The 21,495-nt window shown below is 40.5% G+C and overlaps 1 protein-coding gene across 3 annotated transcripts in view; it reads left to right on the top strand.

Annotated features, from left to right (window-relative positions):
* Window positions 1–21,495, top strand: part of TTC13 (tetratricopeptide repeat domain 13) — a 73,031-nt gene that overhangs the window by 37,619 nt on the left and 13,917 nt on the right. For all 3 annotated transcript variants that reach the window (XM_054022617.1, XM_054022615.1, XM_054022616.1), the window contains exons 10-17: window positions 3,722–3,863; window positions 5,353–5,527; window positions 5,946–6,102; window positions 7,229–7,359; window positions 7,964–8,096; window positions 13,808–13,900; window positions 18,823–18,906; window positions 20,969–21,053. In XM_054022617.1, coding sequence (XP_053878592.1) covers window positions 3,722–3,863; window positions 5,353–5,527; window positions 5,946–6,102; window positions 7,229–7,359; window positions 7,964–8,096; window positions 13,808–13,900; window positions 18,823–18,906; window positions 20,969–21,053 — 1,000 coding nt within the window. The remainder of the gene's footprint in view (window positions 1–3,721; window positions 3,864–5,352; window positions 5,528–5,945; window positions 6,103–7,228; window positions 7,360–7,963; window positions 8,097–13,807; window positions 13,901–18,822; window positions 18,907–20,968; window positions 21,054–21,495) is intronic.

Here is a 21,495-nt window from a genome sequence, read left to right as displayed (position 1 = left end):
CCTTTTGAAAAACCTAATTTAAATTGCACTCTTATTCAGGAGTTAGGTAATGGGTCATTCTTTTGTTTTGCTTTTAATAATGATACTGAAATGATGAGAAGAGAACTTCACTTTGTTTATTAAGGCTTTGAATTTATATGTCTTTAAAAAGGTGATCTACAGATAATAACTAGGTAGAAAAGCAGTTGTGGATAGGTTATATATTTAAAAAAATTAATAATACATAAACCAGTCATTATCCTGACTACTATGCCTGTATATTGTATTTCCTCTCTTCCCCACAACCTTCTGTACTTCGTCAGTTTTTTCTTTTATATTTTGGACTATTGTGTTTGGAAAACACCTACATTGTGTGATTTGGTGCTACTGCAATATAAATTGTTGCCTGTGTAATCTTAATTTGGCCCCCGGGCAATACACTTTATAATATAGTCTTGAATTCCATGATCACCTACTATTTTTTCCTACAGGACCCCTGCCTCATTTTGTGCACAGGATGCACTGTGCACCTATTCGCAAGTTTTTATCCTTATCATTCAGTGTGTTATTTGCCTATGTCTTATTTACCACAGCATCTAAACTTTGCACTGAGTATGCAATTATTAATTCCTCATGGGTTTTCTGTGACACTCATCACTGTAGTATGGATGCTTCACAGACATGAATTCATTGATCTTCACAACAATCCTTTTATTCCTGTTCTATACATGGAAAATGGAAGCAAAAATTGTCAAATGTCTCCTATGTTTGGGTGCCCAGTTAAAGGATCCTAGGGCCTGACTTTTTCAGGTAATTCAGTATTGCCAACCCCAAAGGTTCAAAAATCATGAGTCAAACTCCCCAAAATCATGTGATTATTTTTTAAAAGATTATGTTGTGATTTTGATCTGTTGTTTTTTAACACTCTGCCCAATGTGTGGGTGTGGCAGTTAGCATTGCCAGCTCTCCCTGATTTGAGTAAGGTGATTTTGGCCACCACAACAGGAGCTTTTACTGTGTCCCTGATGGTGCAGAGCTTCCAGCATCTCTCTAATCCCAAAATTCTAATTAATTGTCCCTCCATCTGACCAGCTCCCTCGCCCCCAAGCCCAGCAATTCATTATACAACCCTCTCAGCCCTCGCATCAGTTCTGTCCTCTCCCATCTCCCACATCTACTGCTCCTGTAGGTTCATGAGTCTTCGCTGCCTGTAGTGGGGGCAGGTCCAGGGGCTCTTTCCCTTCCCAGTCCTTGTGTTGCAGGGATAGAGAAGGGAAGGGGGAGGAGCAGAGGGAAGATTGATCCATCTTTCACAGCAGGGAGGAGGAAGCAGAGCATCCTTGCACTGCTGGGCTTTGTGTTCCTCCTGTGAGAATGGTGTTGACTGCTCCCTCTCCCTTCTCTCTGCTCATGTGAGTGGAGCAGAGAGAGATCTGCCTGCTCCTATGGCTGTTTCCCAGGAGATAGGAGATAGGGGCCCTTGCACCAGGCAGGGTTGAAATTCAAGAGAGGGATGGAGCTTCTTGCATCATCGTGAGTCTGGTTCAACCCCCAGCCAAAATTGTGTTACTTGTGAGGAAATTGCAAGAGTTGGGGGACACTGGAATATTAAACATTTTATTGCCCTTTAAATGTTCATAACACAGATCCCATTGACTTCATTTACATTTATTAACGCTTAGCACTGCTACAAATCAGACCCCAGCACCTCAAGTTGGGAACCCAGAAAATGAGGAACACACAATTAGTGACCATCTCTGAAAAGCCTGGTTTAAGTGATTTCTTCAGAGTCCTATAGGAACTCTATGGTAGAGTAGGGATAGAATCCAGTTCTCCAGGATGGCCTTCAACTGTCTTCACCATGAGACGCTTCTTTCTCTTCCTACAGTCCCCTGCCTCATTCATTACACATCTTCCAACTTCTGTAACAAATGTGGCTAGGATTCTACAGAAAAAAGCCTCCTTCATTGTGCACTCTTGTTTCATTCCCTGAGCACCATTCATCCTGTCCACTGAATAAAAAAGGCAGAGATCCTGCAGGGGGAAAAAAGTATGGTTATCATGCAGTTAAAGACTATGCACGAGGGGGCAGAATTAACAATTGCACAAGCAACCTTATAATAGCATATTTAAAAAAAATAGCCTATTAAGGTTATGTAGTGGATGTCTCAAAATAGACCTGGTAGAGTAGTATTTCAGCACATTAAGTTCAAACTTACCTCCTTTTGTCTTTCTTGCCAAGCACAGACCCAATGCAATCACCAGTGCCTTGGTGCACATCTAATCATGCACTTTCCTGGTAACATCATACCCACCATGGCTGAGTGCTGGAGCCTGCCTGTAAGGCAAGTCCTGTTTTATTTTCCCCAGTAGTGAATGTGTAAATCTGTATCCATTAAGATACACGATATTAACTTCTTGAAAAGTAACCTCTTTATTCTTTAGGAGGTTTTTCAGCACAACTATTCTTTCTTTTCTAATATAGTCAAGCTCCGTCAGTGGGGTTTTTGGCAACTGTTAGCAAAATGGGTGTTGGGATATGCAACTGAACAGGAGCTGGCAGTCATGGGTATGCAGGAGTGTTGTTTCATTTCTTATTCAGGTCTGCTAATTTAAAGTTTAGCAAATATTAAAAACATGCCAAAATGTCTCTCTCAAGTCATTTGGAAAACAAAGTTTTATTTGCCAACATTTTTCAAACATTATTTGTAGATCACCTTTTAAGCTAACGATAAGATCATAAATTCATAGAATTTTTTTAAGGACAGAAGGGGTTCATTGTGATGATCTATTCTGACTGCCTACATAACACAAATCTTAAAATATCACCCAGTAACTCCTGCATCAAATTCAATAACTTGTGGTTGAAATAGAATGTATCTTTTTTCAGATCATCTGCTTTTGAAAAGGCTTTTGAATATGAACATTAATCAGTTAATGAACCAGCTTCAAAAATATAAATTAGTTCTTCTGCTTGGTAACTGCATGTGCTTTGATTCTTTATTTTTAATGCTGCTATCTTAAATGTGTGTGGTTGATTGGAACTCATTTAATATATTAAAATTGGATATTGTAAACTGAATTCAGAATCTTTGGTTTTACATTCCAGTTTTATCAAAAGGATATTAATTTAATTTAATTTTTACAACTAGATCATATTCTATTGGCTGTATCTACTTCTGAAATTAAATAATTCTAAATGTAATGATCAGTTTGGCCACTAACTGAAAACTGGCACATGTTTTTTCAAATGGCAGCTTCTGAAAAACATAAAATTTACTTACACTTCTGAATCCTATAAATAGCTTGGGGGTGGGGCTATCAGCTGGACGTCTTCAATTGTATCTTATTCAAGGGTGCTCATTGTAGGAGGCTTTCATTCTTGTCGATTCTGAGGAAGAACTGTCCAGGAAATGCATAAAGTTTCATAGTCAATAGTTAATGCCCACAGAGAATTGTGTGAATCCAGGCTCTAGTGGGATTCTGTATCCAAGAGTAGATCCTTTAGGTGAAGAATTGTGAACAACAGTTTGGTTGTCACTGCTGAAGAAGTTGCAGAACTCTTACCTTACTCAAAGAAATTGTCCCTAATGTGATTTAAAAAAAATCAGCCATAGCTAGATCATGTCTTTTCTTAATATCTTCATTTGGATTGCATTAAAATTATTTGGTAAAAAGGTAGGTTTGTATGTTCACCATTGCTTTTTATGTTCCTCACTTATGACTTTATGGAATTACCTAGGGAACTTGGTAACTTTGATGCTGCCACGGAGAGCTTCCAGAAGGCTTTGTTGCTAAATCAAAATCACGTTCAGACGTTACAGCTCAGGGGAATGATGCTTTACCATCATGGTAGCCTAGATGAGGCACTGACGAATTTTAAGGTAAGCACAGGTAGACCTTAGAGATGTGTACTAAATTAAGGATTGATATTTTTTAATTAGACCTAATACTTATCAAATTACAATTAAAATGAAATACAATAATGTTATGTTCCACATTCTGAATATGAATGAAAATTTGTATTGCAAGTAAAATACAATTCTGTATACAATCTGTTTTGTAAGCATGATTTGTAGTCTTACAATTAGTGAATGATGAATTAGTTCTGGCATGGGAGGGAACTGAGACATTTTCCCCCAGACTTACCAATTGTTAATACTAGACTCTTAAATGGTATTTTATAAGGTTTTGAAATGCTCAGATTGGTTTTATTCAGTAATTTGGTCAGAAGCGGTACCCAAAGTTTTGAAATTCCATAAGGGGTTGGAGGGCTGTTCTCATAAAACAAGAAGCCAATTTTGTAATCTCAAGGTTCAGATAAGCATCTGAACTTTTGGATCTGAATCTTTTGAGTTTTCTCCATCATGAACAATAAAAGCTAACACTTTTGTGCAGAGTGATCCATCTGAAATTGTAAAAACACGTGCCTGTCCATGAGGTAGATAAATTATATTCTAATTTTGCAGATCCAGAAACTAAGGCACAGATGTTAAATGACTTGCACAAAGTCTCACAGTGAGTCATCGGCAGAGCAAGGAACAGAGCCAAGTCTAAGAATCCCTACTTCCCTATCTTAACAAGCACACTTTCCTTTTTGTTTATTTAGAACATTGTATATCTTTATGTAAATTACCATGTGTCCCTGCTTTGTGACTCAATTTGTAGATCTTGTTGTATTTTAAAAAACAGTTTAAATAGCAAATGCTGTGTGAAGAGATGCAGGTAACTCCTGAGTGTTTAATACATCCATGTGGTCAGAGAATTTTGTTTTGGGGTACCAAATTCTAAAGTATCCTATTGTCTAGCATTATGCTAAAACTATCATGATGTAGTACAGAATTGACTGTCAGGTAATGGTAGTGCAGTGCGTGAATTTCAGAGCTATGATGCTTGGTGGAAGAGAAGAACTGATGGTGGATACATTGTATAAAGTTGCATCTTAAGAAAAATGTCTCCTATTTTTAGGGTCGGTTTGCACTAGGAAATGACATGTTATGCCAATGCTTGTCAACAGTGGTTCCTTCTAGCCTCTCATCTGGTGCTGAAAACTGTTTAGCTGCGAGTGTAGCTTCAACAAAATCACTTGGTTACCGAAAGTATGATCAAGATCAAGTTTCACCAACACTGTTACATTTTATGTAATGGTGATGAAAATATTTTCTCCATCTTAGCTAGCAATTAATTAAATTGTTTTTAACATCAGTTGAAGAAAAGTCATTGGGAAAACAGTTGCTGACAACTTTTGAAAGTAAAAGACCATTCCCTGGTGTCGGCCTTGTGACTAAAGAGCTTAGTAATGTATATTAGACAGTTCCAAGATACCCAGGTTAACTTTTTTTTATTTATTGACTTGTTTCTTTAATCTTCTAGAGATGTCTTCAGCTAGAGCCATATAATGAAGTATGCCAGTATATGAAAGGTCTCAGTCATGTTGCAATGGGGCAGTTTTATGAGGGCATAAAAGCTCAGACCAAGGTTATGTTAAATGATCCACTACCAGGCCAGAAGGCTACCCCAGAGTACCTAAAAGTGAAATACCTCCGAGGTAAGTTACGGTTGGGGGGGGAAATGTCCTTTGACATAGGACTAAAATTGCCTAAGTGTAAGAGTCACTTATGGAAAACTATTTTAAGTAAGATGTATTTATTCATCTGAGTGTTGTGTTGAGTGAGCTGACTTCATAGGTGTCTTGGCGCTTGTTTGTTCAGAGTTAAAAGCCAGGACCAGAAATCAAACTTGGGTCTTGGTTTAGTAGTAAAAGTAACTATGGTACCACTTAACTGGCCTAGACTTTTAACTGTTTAGCTAGGATCAAGTTTAACATTGATTAATTTAGTAAGGTATTTATCTTAAATATCTTAACAAATATATACTCCTGTTTTAAATTCTTCTTTGGGGGAAAGTAACTGTTGGCCGAGAACAAAAATAACACTTATTTGTATTGTTTTTCTTTACCTCTGCAGAATATTCTCGATATTTGCATGCCCATCTTGATACCCCTCTTACGGAATATAATGTAGATACAGATCTTCCTGGAAACTTTAAGGACCATTGGGCCAAAAACCTTCCCTTTTTAATAGAAGACTATGAAGAACAGCCAGGATTGCAGCCACATATAAAGTGAGTGGTTTTTAGACAGACCATTTAGAGCATTCCTGGTAGGATTTTTTCAAAAAATGGCATCTGAGGATTAATTTATCACAAATGTTTAACACTGCCTGAAGCCCACAGAAAATGTTGGGCACTTTTCAAATTCAGAGGGGCTTCAAATGCTTGATCCAGCTCAGTAAAAAAGAGGTGGAATCAGAACTTGGTCAAAATGATCTTCTCTAGTTCCATGTAATTCAGTAAAGATAATTCAGGTTATACAGCCATGTTAACTGTTTTGTTCTTTATTTTGTCTTGGAACTGGATTAGTAATTAGATTATAGAACACTTTAGTACTAGAGAAACTCAGGATAGACTTCCATCTGGACATCCATCCCTAGTGTAGAAACCTCAATCTGGAGTTTTCTTACTGTTAAGTATTTAAGATTTTTTTTTAAGGGTATAATTTCTCAGTTACTTGGACATTAGATATATTAATTGTAACTCTGACTGAAGGAAATTGTCTTACGCTCCACCTCTAGAGTGGTGGTAATCAGTCACCAAAGCAAAGGCTTTATCAGATTAGGATTTAAAAGTTTATCAGGGAAGTAGACCTTTTCCCTACATGAGATTTTCTCTTTCTGAAAACTAGCCTTCAGTTTTATGGTCATTTCACACAACATGGCTTAGAAACTTGCCATTTTGTAGGTATGGGCTCAAACCTGCATTTCTTATGCATGCAAAACATCTACTGACTTCAGTCGGCATTTTAGAGAAGAAATTACAGAATCAGACCCCTAGTCTGTGTTAGTCCTCATGTTTTCTTTCATGCCATAGCTCTGATCCCTATGAAATTGAGGATTAATATACACTGAGGAGGTGACTCACTATAAAGCCTTTTGCAATAATTAAGTCTGATGGTGAAATACTGTTCCTGTTGAGATGAATGAGTTTTGCTATTGACTTCATTGGGGTCAGAATTTCACCTCGTTTGGTTTGTGTGTGTATCTACAACACCTGTGTTTTTTGGTACCGCTTTTAATTCTTTTCTGGGCTTATGTTACTGACCACCACAAATAGATTGTTTTTAAGCTGTTTTCAGGAGCCATCATGGCAGATGGTGGTTGATATTTACTTTGTGACATTTTTTTTCTTCAAGGGATGTGCTGTTTCAGAATTTTGAAAGCTATAAACCTGAAGTGCAAGAACTTGTATGTGTGGCTGATCGTCTGGGTTCACTGATGCAATATGAGACACCAGGATTCCTTCCAAATAAGAGAATACACAGAGGTATGCGGGGGGACTCTCCACCTGGGAATGGAAACTAAAAATGTCGATGCTTGCTTTGATAGCACTTTGAGCTAATAAACTTAAGGTTGTTTTACACTGGATACTTATCGGCATAATGACGTCTCAGGGATGTGCAAAATCCACATCCCTGAAGGATGTAGCTTTGCCAACTGACTCCTGATGTAGACAGCACTAGGTCGATGCAGAATTCTTCCGTAGACCTAGCTACCAGTTATACGGGAGGTGCATTACCTACAGTGATGCAGCTGCAGCGGTTTAAGTAAAAATATACTCTTAAAGTGATATGCAGTTGTAAAACCTTTTTCTTTACATTTCCATTCATCTGAAATGTATTCTACAAAAATGTGTAGATGTAAAATTTACAGATAACCACACTTCGTATCTTAATAGGTACATATTTTCTGAGGCATCGTGGTCTAGCTCTGGACTGGAAGCCATGAGCTACTGGGTCTTAATACCAGCATTAATACTAGCTACTTCTGTTCCCTTGAACAGGTCTGTTATCTTGGCTGCTTCAGTTCCCCCTATACAATGGAAAGGCTCTGAGTGGACTAATTGGTTCTATATATTCTTTGTTGTTCAGCAATGGGGCTGGCTGCTTTGGAAGTAATGCAAGCTGTGCAGCGGACATGGGCAAACTCAAAAGTTCGAATGAATGGGAAAACCAGATTGATGCAGTGGAGAGATATGTTTGACATTGCTGTGAAATGGCGAAGGTAATGCTTAAGAGAAGAGAGCTACTAAGCCTTATCTTGTGATATTGATGTAAGTTCCAGTTAGTGGAATTTAAGACAGACTGAACAACTGCAGGCTTTGTACTAGATGTGGAGGCAGATCTCTTTGGAATCTTAGCTCCTACTGCTTTAACTGCATCCTCACTTATGGGCTGGTCCACTGTGCAGTGTTTGCAGGGATTTTCATAAAGGGATGTTTAACAACTCTTCATCCAAAGGAGGAATACTCTTGCAGGTTGAGGTCTCCTCGGTCTGCACTTGGCAGAGATTAGAGGCACTGCACTTTTTCACAAAATGAATTTGAAAAACTAAAATAAATAAGTGTTTTAAAGGAGACGGGGTAGTGGGATACAAATTCAGCTAGCAGAATAGAGGTTGGTTATTGTAAAGTAGTTTAGACTTTCTTCACACGCAAAGGACTCTTGCATTGTATTTTTTTCCATCAGTTAATCCATTTGGGGAGGGAAGTCCATTAAATAGTATGACCACTACTGAGTTAACTGTAGGAATCAAAAAGATTTGGTATGCAGAGCATGCTTTAAAGTTCCTTTTTATAAAGAAATTTCTGGGATTTTTTTTCTGAACTTTGCAAGGAAGAATAAAAACAAGTTGATCTCTTGTGATGACATGCATTGTTTTTAAATGGGAGCCTGAATCTAACCATCTTTCTAGCCTCTGCTTTCAATTTTACTTGTTCTCAATAAGGTAAAAATAACTTGAATAGTAAGACTATTTTTGTTGTAAAAATTGTTAACAAAATTTATACACTACATCTATTGAGTTATTTACAAAAATCTTACATTTTTTTTCACCGCTTCCTCCAACATACTGCCCCTTCCTGGGAGTTGCAATTCAGTTTGAAGAACTTTGTTCTAGATTACTGTTTCAAATGCAGTCCAACTGATGTCCATTTCTCAGAAACTTTTGGTCAAGGCACAATAATTAGCACCCTTAGTGACAGTCTCAGCAGAGATATAAATGAGAATCAACTATTTCATTCTTTTTTGAGTGATTGGCCCATGGATGTCACTCTTGGCATGTGTGTGTGTGTGATTGGATTCTTTTAAAAAGAACAGGAGTACTTGTGGCACCCTAGAGACTAACAAATTTATTAGGGCATAAGCTTTCGTGGACTACAGCCCACTTCTTCGGATGCATATAGAGTGGAATATATATTGAGGAGATCTATATACACACATACAGAGAGCATGAACAGGGGGGAGTTGTCTTACCAACTCTGAGAGGCCAATTAAGTAAGAGGAAAAAAACCTTTGGAAGTGATAATCAAGATAGCCCAGTACAGACAGTTTGATAAGAAGTGTGAGAATACTTACAAGGGGAGATAGATTCAATGTTTGTAATGGCTCAGCCATTCCCAGTCCTTATTCAATCCTAAGTGGATTGTATCTAGTTTGCATATCAATTCCAGCTCAGCAGTCTCTCGTTGGAGTCTGTTTTTGAAGTTTTTCTGTTGTAAGATAGCCACCCGCAGGTCTGTCATTGAATGGCCAGACAGGTTAAAGTGTTCTCCCACTGGTTTTTGAGTATTATGATTCCTGATGTCAGATTTGTGTCCATTAATTCTTTTGCGTAGAGACTGTCCGGTTTGGCCAATGTACATGGCAGAGGGGCATTGCTGGCACGTGATGGCATATATCACATTGGTAGATGTGCAGGTGAATGAGCCCCTGATGGTATGGCTGATGAAAAAAATTTCAATAATTTCCATCCCACGAAAGCTTATGCTCTAATAGATTTGTTAGTCTCTAAGGTGCCACAAGTACTCCTGTTCTTTTTGCGGATACAGACTAACACGGCTGCTACTCTGAAACCTGGATTCTTTTAGTTCTTAGTGTCTGTTAGGGCCATGCCTGTGCTGTAGATGGCTGTAAGCTGCCCACCCCACCCCCCACACACACCTGAGGGCCCAACTGTCCCTCAGTTCCTTCTTACTGCCTGTGACGGCGAAATGAAACTCTTGTAATGTCCACTCTTTGCTCTGTGCGTTGCTAGTGTGAATTGGGATTATAGTTGGTAAAATGCATGTTGATTTAAAAAAAATTGCTTTGTTAGATAGTCCAGATAGACTGGACACCCCAACCCCCAATAGAGGGTTGCTAGCAACACGGCAGAAACTAAATCACCAGAATTCATTGCTTATCCCTTGTGTGTTGCTTTGATGTCTATGAATCATGAGTGCCTCTGCCCAGGGCCGGCACCAGTGCAGCAAGCGGGTGCTTGGGGTGGCCAATGGAGGGGGCGGCATGTCTGGCTCTTCAGCGGCAATTCGGCGGCGGGTCCCTCAGTCCCTCTCGGAGGGAAGGACTTGCCACCAAATTGCCGCCGAAGAATGAAGCAGCGGCGGTAGAAGTGCTGATCGCGCCTCTTCTCCCTGCCCCCCGCACCCCTTTGCTGCTTGGGGCAGCAAAAACATTGGAGACGGCCCTGACTCTGCCTAGGAGAGGGACCCATCCCTGGGTGATGTTCTGTATGTTGCTCCTTCTGTGCATGCACTTAGAGCTAGAGCAGCCTGCTGGAAGCAGTTCCTCCTTCAGAAATTGATACAAGCCTCCTCTGACTCATAGAGGAAAGCTACTGCCCAGCCTCAGACATCTGTAAGTCTTGCTCCATTAGTGCCCTGATGAGCTGAGATTTCAGTCTGAGTTTTTAGGCCACATCTACTCAAAGGCCCCATTTGTCTGCCATTATTCTGGCATTGACGTCCTCTGGTGGGCAGGAAAGAACATGGTTTTAGGGATGAGCAAAGCACAGGTCACCATCTCTGGTGCCTAGTAAGTTGAGGCACAAGAGTCGTCATGCTTCTGATTTGTGTTGCACTCCATCTAAGAGCCAGAAGCCTGTTAAGGCCCCTTCTGCTTCCCAGGTACTGACCACTAAGCGAGCAGAAGTGGTACCTACTAAATATGTGGACTGCACTTCTCTTGGTACCAACCTTACCACTGAGCACCTTAGAACACAGAGTCTTGGCACCAAATGCATCAGAACTAGAAGCCTGGTACCTTCCGCCTCAGTCTTGGTTGCCTTGAAACAGTGTCCAGCAGTACTTGCTACCAGCTATCTTGGTACTAAAGCATACATGGTGCCAAATGGATTTGGTGCTGGAGTCACCTTTCCTTAAGAGCGTGACGGTGGTGATGTCCAAACCACCAGCTTCAGAGTTACCAGAATATCAGGCTAAGGAGGTATTCCTGGTACTGACCTCTCCTTCAGAGGCAGGGCAGTCCCAGTAGAATGGCCCCTTCCCTTGGAGGAAGTATATTACTCCTCCTCCTCCTCCACCTCTGAACATGGTAGGGACTCATCTCCCACCCATTGCTCTCAACTCCCTGGATAACACAGTGGGAATTGGGAAGACATTCTAAAGAAGATTCCTTGAGAGTAGCAGAAAGAGACCTGGGAGTCATAGGGAACATCCCTCCTGGAACCCCTCCATGTGCTGTTCACACCGCAGTGCATACTATGGCTAATGCAATAGCAATGAGGAAAGTCATCATAGCTTCACTACCTGGGGAATCCCAGGGAGTTCTAGACAACAAGCAAGGACTTACCATTTGAGGGCAACAAACTTTGGCCCTCCACTCCTTTAAAGACCTACGGGTAACTCTGTACTCTCTGGGCCTCTTTTTTCTGCCCCAAAAAGAAAATAAAAAAGTCAGAACCCTTATTCAGACAGCACTTCTCTGTCCAATATTGTCATCAGCCACAGAGGACTTCAGAGCTACAGAGGAAGAGAGAGAGAGTCCACTGGAGATGGCCCTCTGTCTGGTCTTCTGCTGCTCCTCAATCTGAGGCTTCCACCAGTCAATTTCAAAAGCTTGGTAGAACCATCAGAGGATACTTTAGACCCCTCCCTGCCCTTTCCACATCAACTTGGCAACTGCCTCTTTTATTTCCAGGAAGGTTGGGCTAGAATCATCTTGGACCAGTGGGTCCTACAACTGGAAGCAGTGGAGGAAGTGCCCTTAGAATTTAGGGGCAGACATTTTTATTCCCGTTACTTTCTCATTCCAAAGTACCATTAGTTGGTGACCCATCCTGGATTTTCAACATGCCAACAACTTCATTTGCTGTTTCAAATTCTGGATGTTCATTTGGCCTCCATAATTTTCTTGTTAGATCCTCAAGGCTCGTTTGCAGCTCTCGACATGCAAAATGCCTGTTTCCATACATCCATTCATCCAGCCCGCTAGATATACCTCAGATTCCTGATAGAAACATCTCACTAAATGACCCCCTCATCGCTGTAGTGTCTGAACATGTCAGTCTTTAATGTATTTATCCTCACAACACGCACATGAGGTAAGGAAGTGCGATTATCTCCATTTTACAGACAACGAACCAAGACACAGAGAGACTAATTGGCTTGCCCAAGATCACACAGGTAATCTGGCAGAGCAAGGAGTTAAATTTAGGGCCTCTAATTCCTAGGCCACTGCCCTAAACACTGGACCATCTATCAGTGAGTCCATCACTACCAGTACAGAGTTCTGCTTTTTAGTTTTCTATAGCACTGAGGATGCTCATCAAGTACTACTACAGACTCTGGCTAAAGAACTGAGAGACAATGGGGAGGGACGCATTAGGGCATTGACATGACCCCAATCGATATTGCTGGCCAGAAGAATCCAGTCTCATGCACATACTCACCAAAAGCTGGAAGTCATGTGGACAATACATCCTGAAGAACCATGTATGTTTGTAACTGTAGGCATTACTTTAGTATTGCCTAGAGTCCTTAACCAAGTCAGGACCCCATTGTGCTAGACTCTGTACAGACATGAAGTAAAAAGAGAGTACCTATCCAAGAGAAGTTAGTCTAAAAGACAAGATATATAACATGGATGAAACAAGTGGGAGAAGGGGGATGTAGTAACAATAACATGAAAAGGTTTTTATCCTAGACTGGCGGTGTGCACAATTATTAGGTGTAACGAGCTAATAAGTAGCAGTAATCTGTTACTGTTCTTAAATGTAAATCTACCCCCAAATAATATTTGAAGCATACCTGTCGGGCAATATTGGGGAAGCTTGACCTCCCACCACTTGTGCTCCACCTGTTCTTTGGATAAATGGAGAACTTTGCTCTTGAGCTAGTGCCCCCATTTTAGCAGCCCTACATGAGAAAAGATAGGGAAGTGAAGTTACTGCCCTCTTTTTCTTATGGGAAGTGGTTCTCGGATACCAGAAGAGGATACAAGTTGCTAGGTTAGAGCATGTGTTAAAATGAACCCACAGAAATTTTTATTCCTGAAAATATTCTTGTTTTCCCTTTTGTATTAGGTAGTTAAAAAAGAGCTATGAAAGATTGCAGGATACTTTGCAGCGATTTACTCTGCTAGCAAAGAGTTAACTATTTCAAACTGTCTAGCTGCATTAGTGAGAATTTTATGAGCTGCTTTCTTCCTGTTACAGAAGCTGATACACATTTCAGAAAAAAAAAAAAAATCAGCACCTTGTTTTATGATCTCTGAATTCAAGCTTTGCTTAAAGGCATTGATGCATGAACCAGCTTCTCAGAGCCATAGGTTACATCAGATGGCAGCACAGGTTGGCAGTTATGTTTAAGATGGAACTTTAGACATTTTCATAACTGATATTTTCTTGATTTTAAAATATGACCTGTAATAAGACTTCTTTAGGTGCACAAATTTTAACAGGGTATTTCTTTGTAGGATAGCTGATCCAGACCAGCCTGTGCTTTGGTTAGACCAAATGCCAGCTCGAAGTCTTAGTAGAGGCTTTAATAACCACATCAATCTAATCAGGTATGAAGTTTTTGCCTAATCTTGTTTGCATTAGGAATTGTGCTAAAATATGTAGGCTGTTCGTGAATTATTATAGCTGACCGTGTTCAGTGTGTACATACTATGTAATGTCTAACATTTTGACTGTTTTGTTTATTTTTCCACTCATTAAAAACAAATTATCCTCTCTCATGATTTTTTTTCACCCCCTTCTTTTTTCTGAATCTAATGTTTTACATTATCTTTATTATGGCGAGAGATAAATAGGTCCCAAAAGATAACTTTTCATTCTAGTTTTTAATTCCCAAATTAAAATACCTACTTCATATACCTAAGATTAAACCCATTGTCATTGATGTATTTTCCACAAATGCTACTCCCAGAAGGCAGTACTGCCAGCTGTAATTGCACAGTACTAGGCAATCTGTGTTTCCTACTTTGTAACCATCATCCATTAGTAGTATTTAGAGGAAATGTTTCAGCATGGAAAGGTTAAAGACACAGGTGTCAAAATACCTAAGAAGCTGAAAGGTAACTGCAGTTTCAGAAAAAGGTTCAAACTTGAAAAATTCAAATCATTGTTGTACGTTCCTCCTTCTTCATACCATAAAACAAGATTCTGTATCGCAAGCATTACAGCTCCACCTACCACGAAGCAATGGAGAAAGGAGAGACATGTGGCAAAATCACTGTCAGTCATGGATGGAGAGTGTGTGTACGCTCGCAAATATGTAGCCATGCTCCCATCTTCCTTTATGAGAAGCAGAATCCTTGTTCAGTCCTGCTACTTTTATTTCTAACCCTGTTTTTCAGTGTTACTCAAAAAGAAAAAAATTAGAAAAAGAACTTTCTAAAAATATTTTACAGAAAGAATTACTGACGTTTAAAGCTCTCAGTGCACAGGATGATAGTGTTCTTTCTCTCTCTCTCGGCAACTCCTACCATTTCCCATTCCACAAAATGGAGCCCAGCCGTCTGACGTTTTTTCTGGGGTATGCAAGTACAGGTTTGGCTGAAACTCTGATGTAGCTCAGTAACTGCCTTGTAGGGCCAGATACATTAGCTATTTCCAGCTCTTCAGGGCCAATGTTGTGCTCAGACTTCTGTATTCTTCCTCTCATATTAAATTCTGCTTCCTGGGCCCCAGTCTTCTCTTGACTTTTGCTTTATCCTCCTCTCTCTCCCATTAAAGATGTAGCAGAATCCAAACACTCTTCATTCTTAAAGGGTGGAGGGCAACCCCTACCTCAGGCCATAACTCATTACCTGTGTTTTTTCCTCAATATGGGAGATAGCGGGAGAAGCGGAGCTTGAACCTCCAGCTTTGGCTTGCATCGTCAGCAGAAAAAAGAGAACTCTAAGGAATGCCCTACTCTTGCTAGTGTTATTAATAGTGAGGAAAGAGTGCCTACTTTGCAAAGGCATTTCTCTGTCCCTGATCTTCAATTCAGTAACCCCGCTTGTCTCTCAGTAGTCTAAATATTTTTTATGCCTTTCTCTCATCAGATAACACTACCAATCCTATAGTTTGATGTTCCAACAAGTCTAGTGAGTCCCTGTGAGATGTCTAGGCTATACTTGTACTGAAATGGGTTACTGTCTCTTCATAAAGTGCAGGACCAGACTGAATCAATTTCTCACTTTTCTTTTGGCCTGACCTGTGCTCCTTGGGTCTGTACCATGGCTTGAATAATACTATAGTGCTTTCTTGACAGAAAGATTGTAATCCAGGTAGGGATATTAATCAGTTTGCAGGGGCCTAAATCTTCCCAGACTAGTGAACCTTCACGCTTCCCCATCACAAATTTTGACTGCATCCTTTCTGAGTCCAAGAGCCCACTTTCTCCTTTGCACACTACTGAATTCCTTTCTGAGAATAACCATTTAATCTGGGATTGAATGAGGCAGTTGGAGAGAGTAGTAGGTAGTGGTAGCTCTGCCTTCCATCCACTCATGACATCAAAATGAGATATCACTTGCAATAGATTATGCAAATCTGCACAAATAGGATAATCCCTTCTTGTGTGCTTTAATCAGCCATGAAATAGTTTTGAAATACAGCTAATTCGTATATCATAACTAGGCTTCAGAATGAAAACCTTGTTGAGATGAATGGGATCATTTCACACCTCTGGGCTGTTGTTTCAGGCACACTTAAGCATTGGTTTCTGTTCAGTTTATATATTGAAGGTTATTTTCACAACCATAAAGGCTAGAGTCTTACTCTTTATCAAGCTTGGATTCTTGAGCACAAGACAGCAGGCTCAAAAAAGTAGTACTAATTTGCAGAGCTGCATGAACTAGCCCAATTTGATTTCTATATATGGTAGTTAGATGAACAAAAAAATTGTGTAGGTTGTTTCAATGAGTACCAAGAGCAGTAAGTGGAGGGAGGGGATAGCTCAGTGGTTTGAGCATTGGCCTGCTAAGCCCAGGGTTGTGAGTTCAATCCTTGGGGGGCCACTTAGGGATCTGGGGCAAAATCAGTACTTGGCCCTGCTAGTGAAGGCAGGGGGCTGGACTCAATGACCTTTCAAGGTCCTTTCCAGTTCTAGGAGATAGGATATCTCCATTAATTTATAAGTTTGATTGCTTGCAGTAGAGCCCATAGTAGACTGCTGGGAAGCTGGAGGTGAACCAAAATTACCTCTTTTTTCACACTTTGATTTGCAGGATAAAGTACGTGTTCTCCTGGGAATGGGGGAAAGGGTTTGGAAACTTGTTACCTCCACTCACTTGATTCTCTTGCATAGTTATAAAAGATCAGGTCAGACGGTGCTCAGCCTAGTCTCATAGGATCCCTTTGTCCCATACAGTCACCTATTGTTTCTGTACATAATAGTCCTTTTGTTAGGTCCATGCTAACGATATACCTTCTTTGCAGGGACTCCTTTATGCAAGGTCCAATTCCATTCAACAGTTCTTACTACTTGAGTCTGTCATCTTGGAGGATGATAAATGATGGTTTCTGCATTCGATTTTTTTTTCCTTGTAGAGGTTTAACATCTGGAAAGTACCAGAAAACTTTCCACCGTAGTCTTTTAGTCACTCTAATTTGGAACATTTCTGTTGGGTGGTCCTTTGGGAACATCTGACAAGTGTTTACAAAGTCTTTTTACTTGATCTTCTTAGGGTTCTGTAAGGGTGTAGGGCTTAGCATTCTTAAGGTGCAGATATTAAGCTGTCGTTTCTGCTCTTCTGAGTCAGTATAAGAGTGCCTTTGGCTCACTTCCATCCCGTTGTAAGGTTATAAGTTATCAGATCTTACTTTGCCTTTTTGAAAGTCTAAACTTTTGTTTTCATGGGCAAAACGAGGATTTGAGACCTGTTCTGACTGATGAAAGCTGTCAGTATTCTTCCAAATATATGTTGAGACACCCACTACTACTATTTGTTCTTGGGAATTCTGAAGAGGTGGCAATGCCTATCAAGTAGAGGGAGTTGAGGAACAACAAACGACTCTTGAGTCACTACCTGATGTCTTTCCTTATTCATTACCACTCCTCACTGACTAGATCCAACATCCTTTTAGGCTGACTTTGATATCTGAGTTCTCCAAGCTACCATTCAAGGAAATCCTGTTTTCTTATTTTTACTCCTTCATACTTCTGCCTGTTGTACAGAAAGCTTTTGTGTAGGATGGAATAAGATGGGACGTACAACAAGGGCAAATCGTATCAGTAACTGTTTATCATCTATTCTCTTTCCCTTTCTTTTCTAACATACACACTTGAATATTCTAATTCTGATCAGTGTTTATTCCCATTGAGGTAAATTTAAAATCAGTGAGACTGTGTGAGTAGTAAGGTGTGCAGCACAAAATGAGTTAAGGTGCTAGAATCAAGCTCTGAATAATTATAGAAAGAGGATAGAGACTATAAACATATCTCCTATGATTGACAGTGGTTTTAGCCTCCTGGTATATGTAGCTGTAACATTTGCTGTATAAAATCTTATTTTGTAGACTGGAGAACATGAAGGATTCCTACAAATGCAATAATGGTACGTAATGTTCCCGTTGAAGGCATTATGTATGGCTACAATCCTGACAGGGCTCTTTTGAGAGTTTACAGGCTCATACCTAATGTTCAAGGAAGAAGGCACCAAGTCAGCTGTTTGTTTGCTTGTGAACTGCTGATTACATACTTAATTTCCTGGAAGAGCAGTAGAGTGCAGTATTTAGATAGCAACTAGAAATGAAAATGTTCTTGAAAATGTCCTGGAGTTTGAAACATCTGGTGTCTTTCTAAAACATGTTTCCATATAAAGTTATTGCACTCCACTCATTCTTCCCCCCCTTTAATAATAAGAAGAAAAAAAAAGTGAATACTTGATATTTTGCAGTGTCCTTAAGATATTCCCCCTGCTCTGAATCAGGGTTCAGTGAATCATCCCAGAAAACTTTGATTTAAAAAAAAAAAAATTACAATTTTATGTGTGGGATTTAGGGACAGTTAATACAAACACATCCATGAGAAGAGGATACTTAAGTTGTTTAGAACAGACATCACAATCACATACCAGTGCTCAAAGTAAACCAGTTACAGTTAGGATTATCAGTCCCTGCATTTATCTTCACATATAAACACACACAGCTTTCTACCAGGGTAAATAGTTGTATACAAAAAATATTTGCAAATCCAAATTGGTAATTGTGGTACTGTTTTTTTTAAACTGTACACAAGAACACTGGTGGTAGTGGGGGAGCACCCATGAAAAGTAGCTTGTTGAAAAGCAGCAAGAGATTCTACAAGTCCCCTGTTGAAAATAAATGGCTTGCTTATTTATTCAGACAAACCTCTGATTAAGCTTTCACTACTCTTCCATACACTGCTGTATAGAAATCACATATCATGCTTTTATGAACGCATACATGTTAGTTATGAAGTGGATTGTCCTAGTAAACATTTAAAAAGTATTTTTTATTTATCTTCTATCTACAGGGGACAAGTCATTAACATGAGGTACCTGGAATATTTTGAAAAAATACTTCATTTTATCAAAGACAGGATCCTTGTTTATCATGGGTAAATGGTTTATTTAATATTTTTTCCTTCCTCCTTCAATATCAGTTCAAATTTGTATTATATTCATAGGCCATACAGAAAGTCTGGGGAAATATTTTCTTAAAGTTCCAGTACCAGTCATAACTGTGCCCTCTTACCAATGGGAGAAGCTCACTAATTGCCATATGAAAGAAAGCAAAGTAATCTTCTCTTTTACATATGAATGATAATAGTAATTCAAGTAATTAACATTTAAGAGTACTTGTACCCACCCTGCTGGCCTTTATCAGGCATGGGTGGATCTTAGCCCTGTCTTACAAGGGAGGGTGTGTGTTGTTCAAGGTGGTCATGGAAAATGTTGATTCATACTCCAGGTTACGGGAGTATGAATTAATTAACTTTTCAGACCAATATTGGTGGTTGATGTGTGAAGCCTATGGCAGGGTGGGAGATGTGGGTATGGCTTTGTATGGATTATCTGTGGAGGGTAATATATAGGAAATTGTGATCTTTGACAGGTATTACGAAGGCTGGGAGTCAGTGTTTTCAGCCCTTATAAGTGAGTGTGATCTGTAGTTTAAAAAGCCACCCTAAAGGCTTTTCTCTGGAATAGTGAGGTTTGGAGAAAGTTAAATGGAAGGTGATTAAGGAGAAAAGGAAGATACTTAACATTGCTGTTGGACTATAGAGGATATTTTCAGACTCCTGACAAGTGAATTAGCCTCTGGGAGATAGAGCCCGATTCCGGGAGACTCACGGTAAAACTGGGAGGGTTGGCAACCCTAATTCAGTCATAGAAAGAAAATCATTGGGTAAAAAATGTCGTCTTCTACTGTTTAATTTTCACCCCCTGACCAAATGGGAGGAGCGGGGAAATTTGCCAAGGGAAATGCAGTAGAATATAATGTAGTAGTTCACTACATTGACCATCAGAAATGGTTGGTTACATTGAAACTAGACCAGGGATCGGCAGCCTTTCAGAAGTGGTGTGCCAAGTCTTCACTTATGCACTTTAACTTAAGGTTTCGCGTGTCGGTAATACATTTTAACGTTTTTTAGAAGGTCTCTCTTTATAAGTCTATATTATATAACTAAACTATTGTTGTATGTAAAGTAAACAAGGTTTTCAAAATGTTTAAGAAGCTTAATTTAAAATTAAATTAAAATGCTGATCTTACGCCACTGGCCCACTCAGCCCGCTGCCGGCCTGGGGTTCCATTCACCTAGTTCGGCAGCGGGCTGAGCGGGTCCTGCAGGACCCCGGCTGGTAAGGGGCCGACAGCCAGAACCCCAGACTGGGGGTGCAGGTGGGAATGTGAGAGGTGGGTGCAGGAGCTCCCATTTGGTGCTCAGGGTGGGGATGTGGAGGGGTGCAAGAGTCAGGGCATGAGGTGTGGGGGGTGCAGGAGTCAGAATGGGGTCTGGAGGTAAATGAGGGGTGCAGGGGTCAGGGCAGAGGGCTGTGTGTGTGGAGTGGTGCAGGGGTCAGGGCAGAGGGCTGTGTGTGGGGGAGGTGGTCAGGACAGAGGGCTGGGTGTGTGCGTGAGGGAGGTGCAGGGGTCAGGGCAGAGGGCTGGGGTGCTCGGCTCCTGGGGAGGGGTTAACGGCAGGGGGCTGGAGGGGATATGCCCTGTCCCCACCTCTTCCCCCAGGGCTCTGTCCCCACCTCTTCTCTGCTTCCTCCCCAGAGCAGCGAGCATGCTGCAGCTCAGCTCGGCTTGGCTCCACTCCCCCTCCCCCTCCCCCTCGCAAGGGCGATCAGCTAATCGGTGGCAGGGAGAGGAAGTGGGAGGGGCAGGAAAGCACCACGCTGGGGGAAGAAGCGGGGGAGGAGGGAGCTTGGCTGCCGGCATGACCAAGCTTCTGCCTCCTGCCCCCGCAGGAGAAATCGGTGGGCAGGGGGGCTGAGTGTGGCCAGGACCCCGGCAGGCAGCAGCGTGCCATCAAAAATCGGCTCGCGTGCCGTCTTTGGCATGCGTGCCGCAGGTTGCCGACCCCTGAATTAGATGGATGTTCTGAAAAATGCTAATTTGTTTGACCATTGTGTTGCTGTATGTTAAAATTGTTGCATGTTTTATTTTAGTGCTAATAATCCTAAAGGTCTGCTAGAAGTTAGAGAAGCACTGGAAAATGTACATAAAGTAGAAGACCTTCTTCCCATAATGAAGGTAAGTTTTGCAACAACCTTCAGCTCATGTGGATAACAATTTAAATGGACAGTTGTATGTCTAATTGAAAATGAACAACTATAGGAACTGTCCTGTACAACACATTATGATATTGGAAATCATAACGTAAGGCCCTCAAGCAAAATGGATGCCACTTTTTGCAGAAGTGCTTGACAGAGGGAAATGTTATCAGCTGATTCTAAAACACAGATTAGTACAGAGAGATGACAAAAATGTATAACTATTTAAGGGACTATGAATGATTTAGCTAGAAATAAATATCTCTTCCTAAGAACTGGCAGCAAATATTCCCGGTCTTCAAAAAACTGATTTTGATCTGGTTTGGATTGCATGTATACCATTCTCAATTGTACATGTCACATTGGAATGCTGTTTCTCAATAAAAGCTTTTAATTTTTAAAAAAAATGAAATCCCATTGGC

This window comes from Malaclemys terrapin, chromosome 3 (genome assembly GCF_027887155.1).
Source record: "Malaclemys terrapin pileata isolate rMalTer1 chromosome 3, rMalTer1.hap1, whole genome shotgun sequence".
NCBI classification, from domain to species: domain Eukaryota; kingdom Metazoa; phylum Chordata; order Testudines; family Emydidae; genus Malaclemys; species Malaclemys terrapin.
The sequence above is the reverse complement of the archived record's forward strand: the minus strand, read 5'-3'. Positions and strand labels throughout refer to the sequence as shown.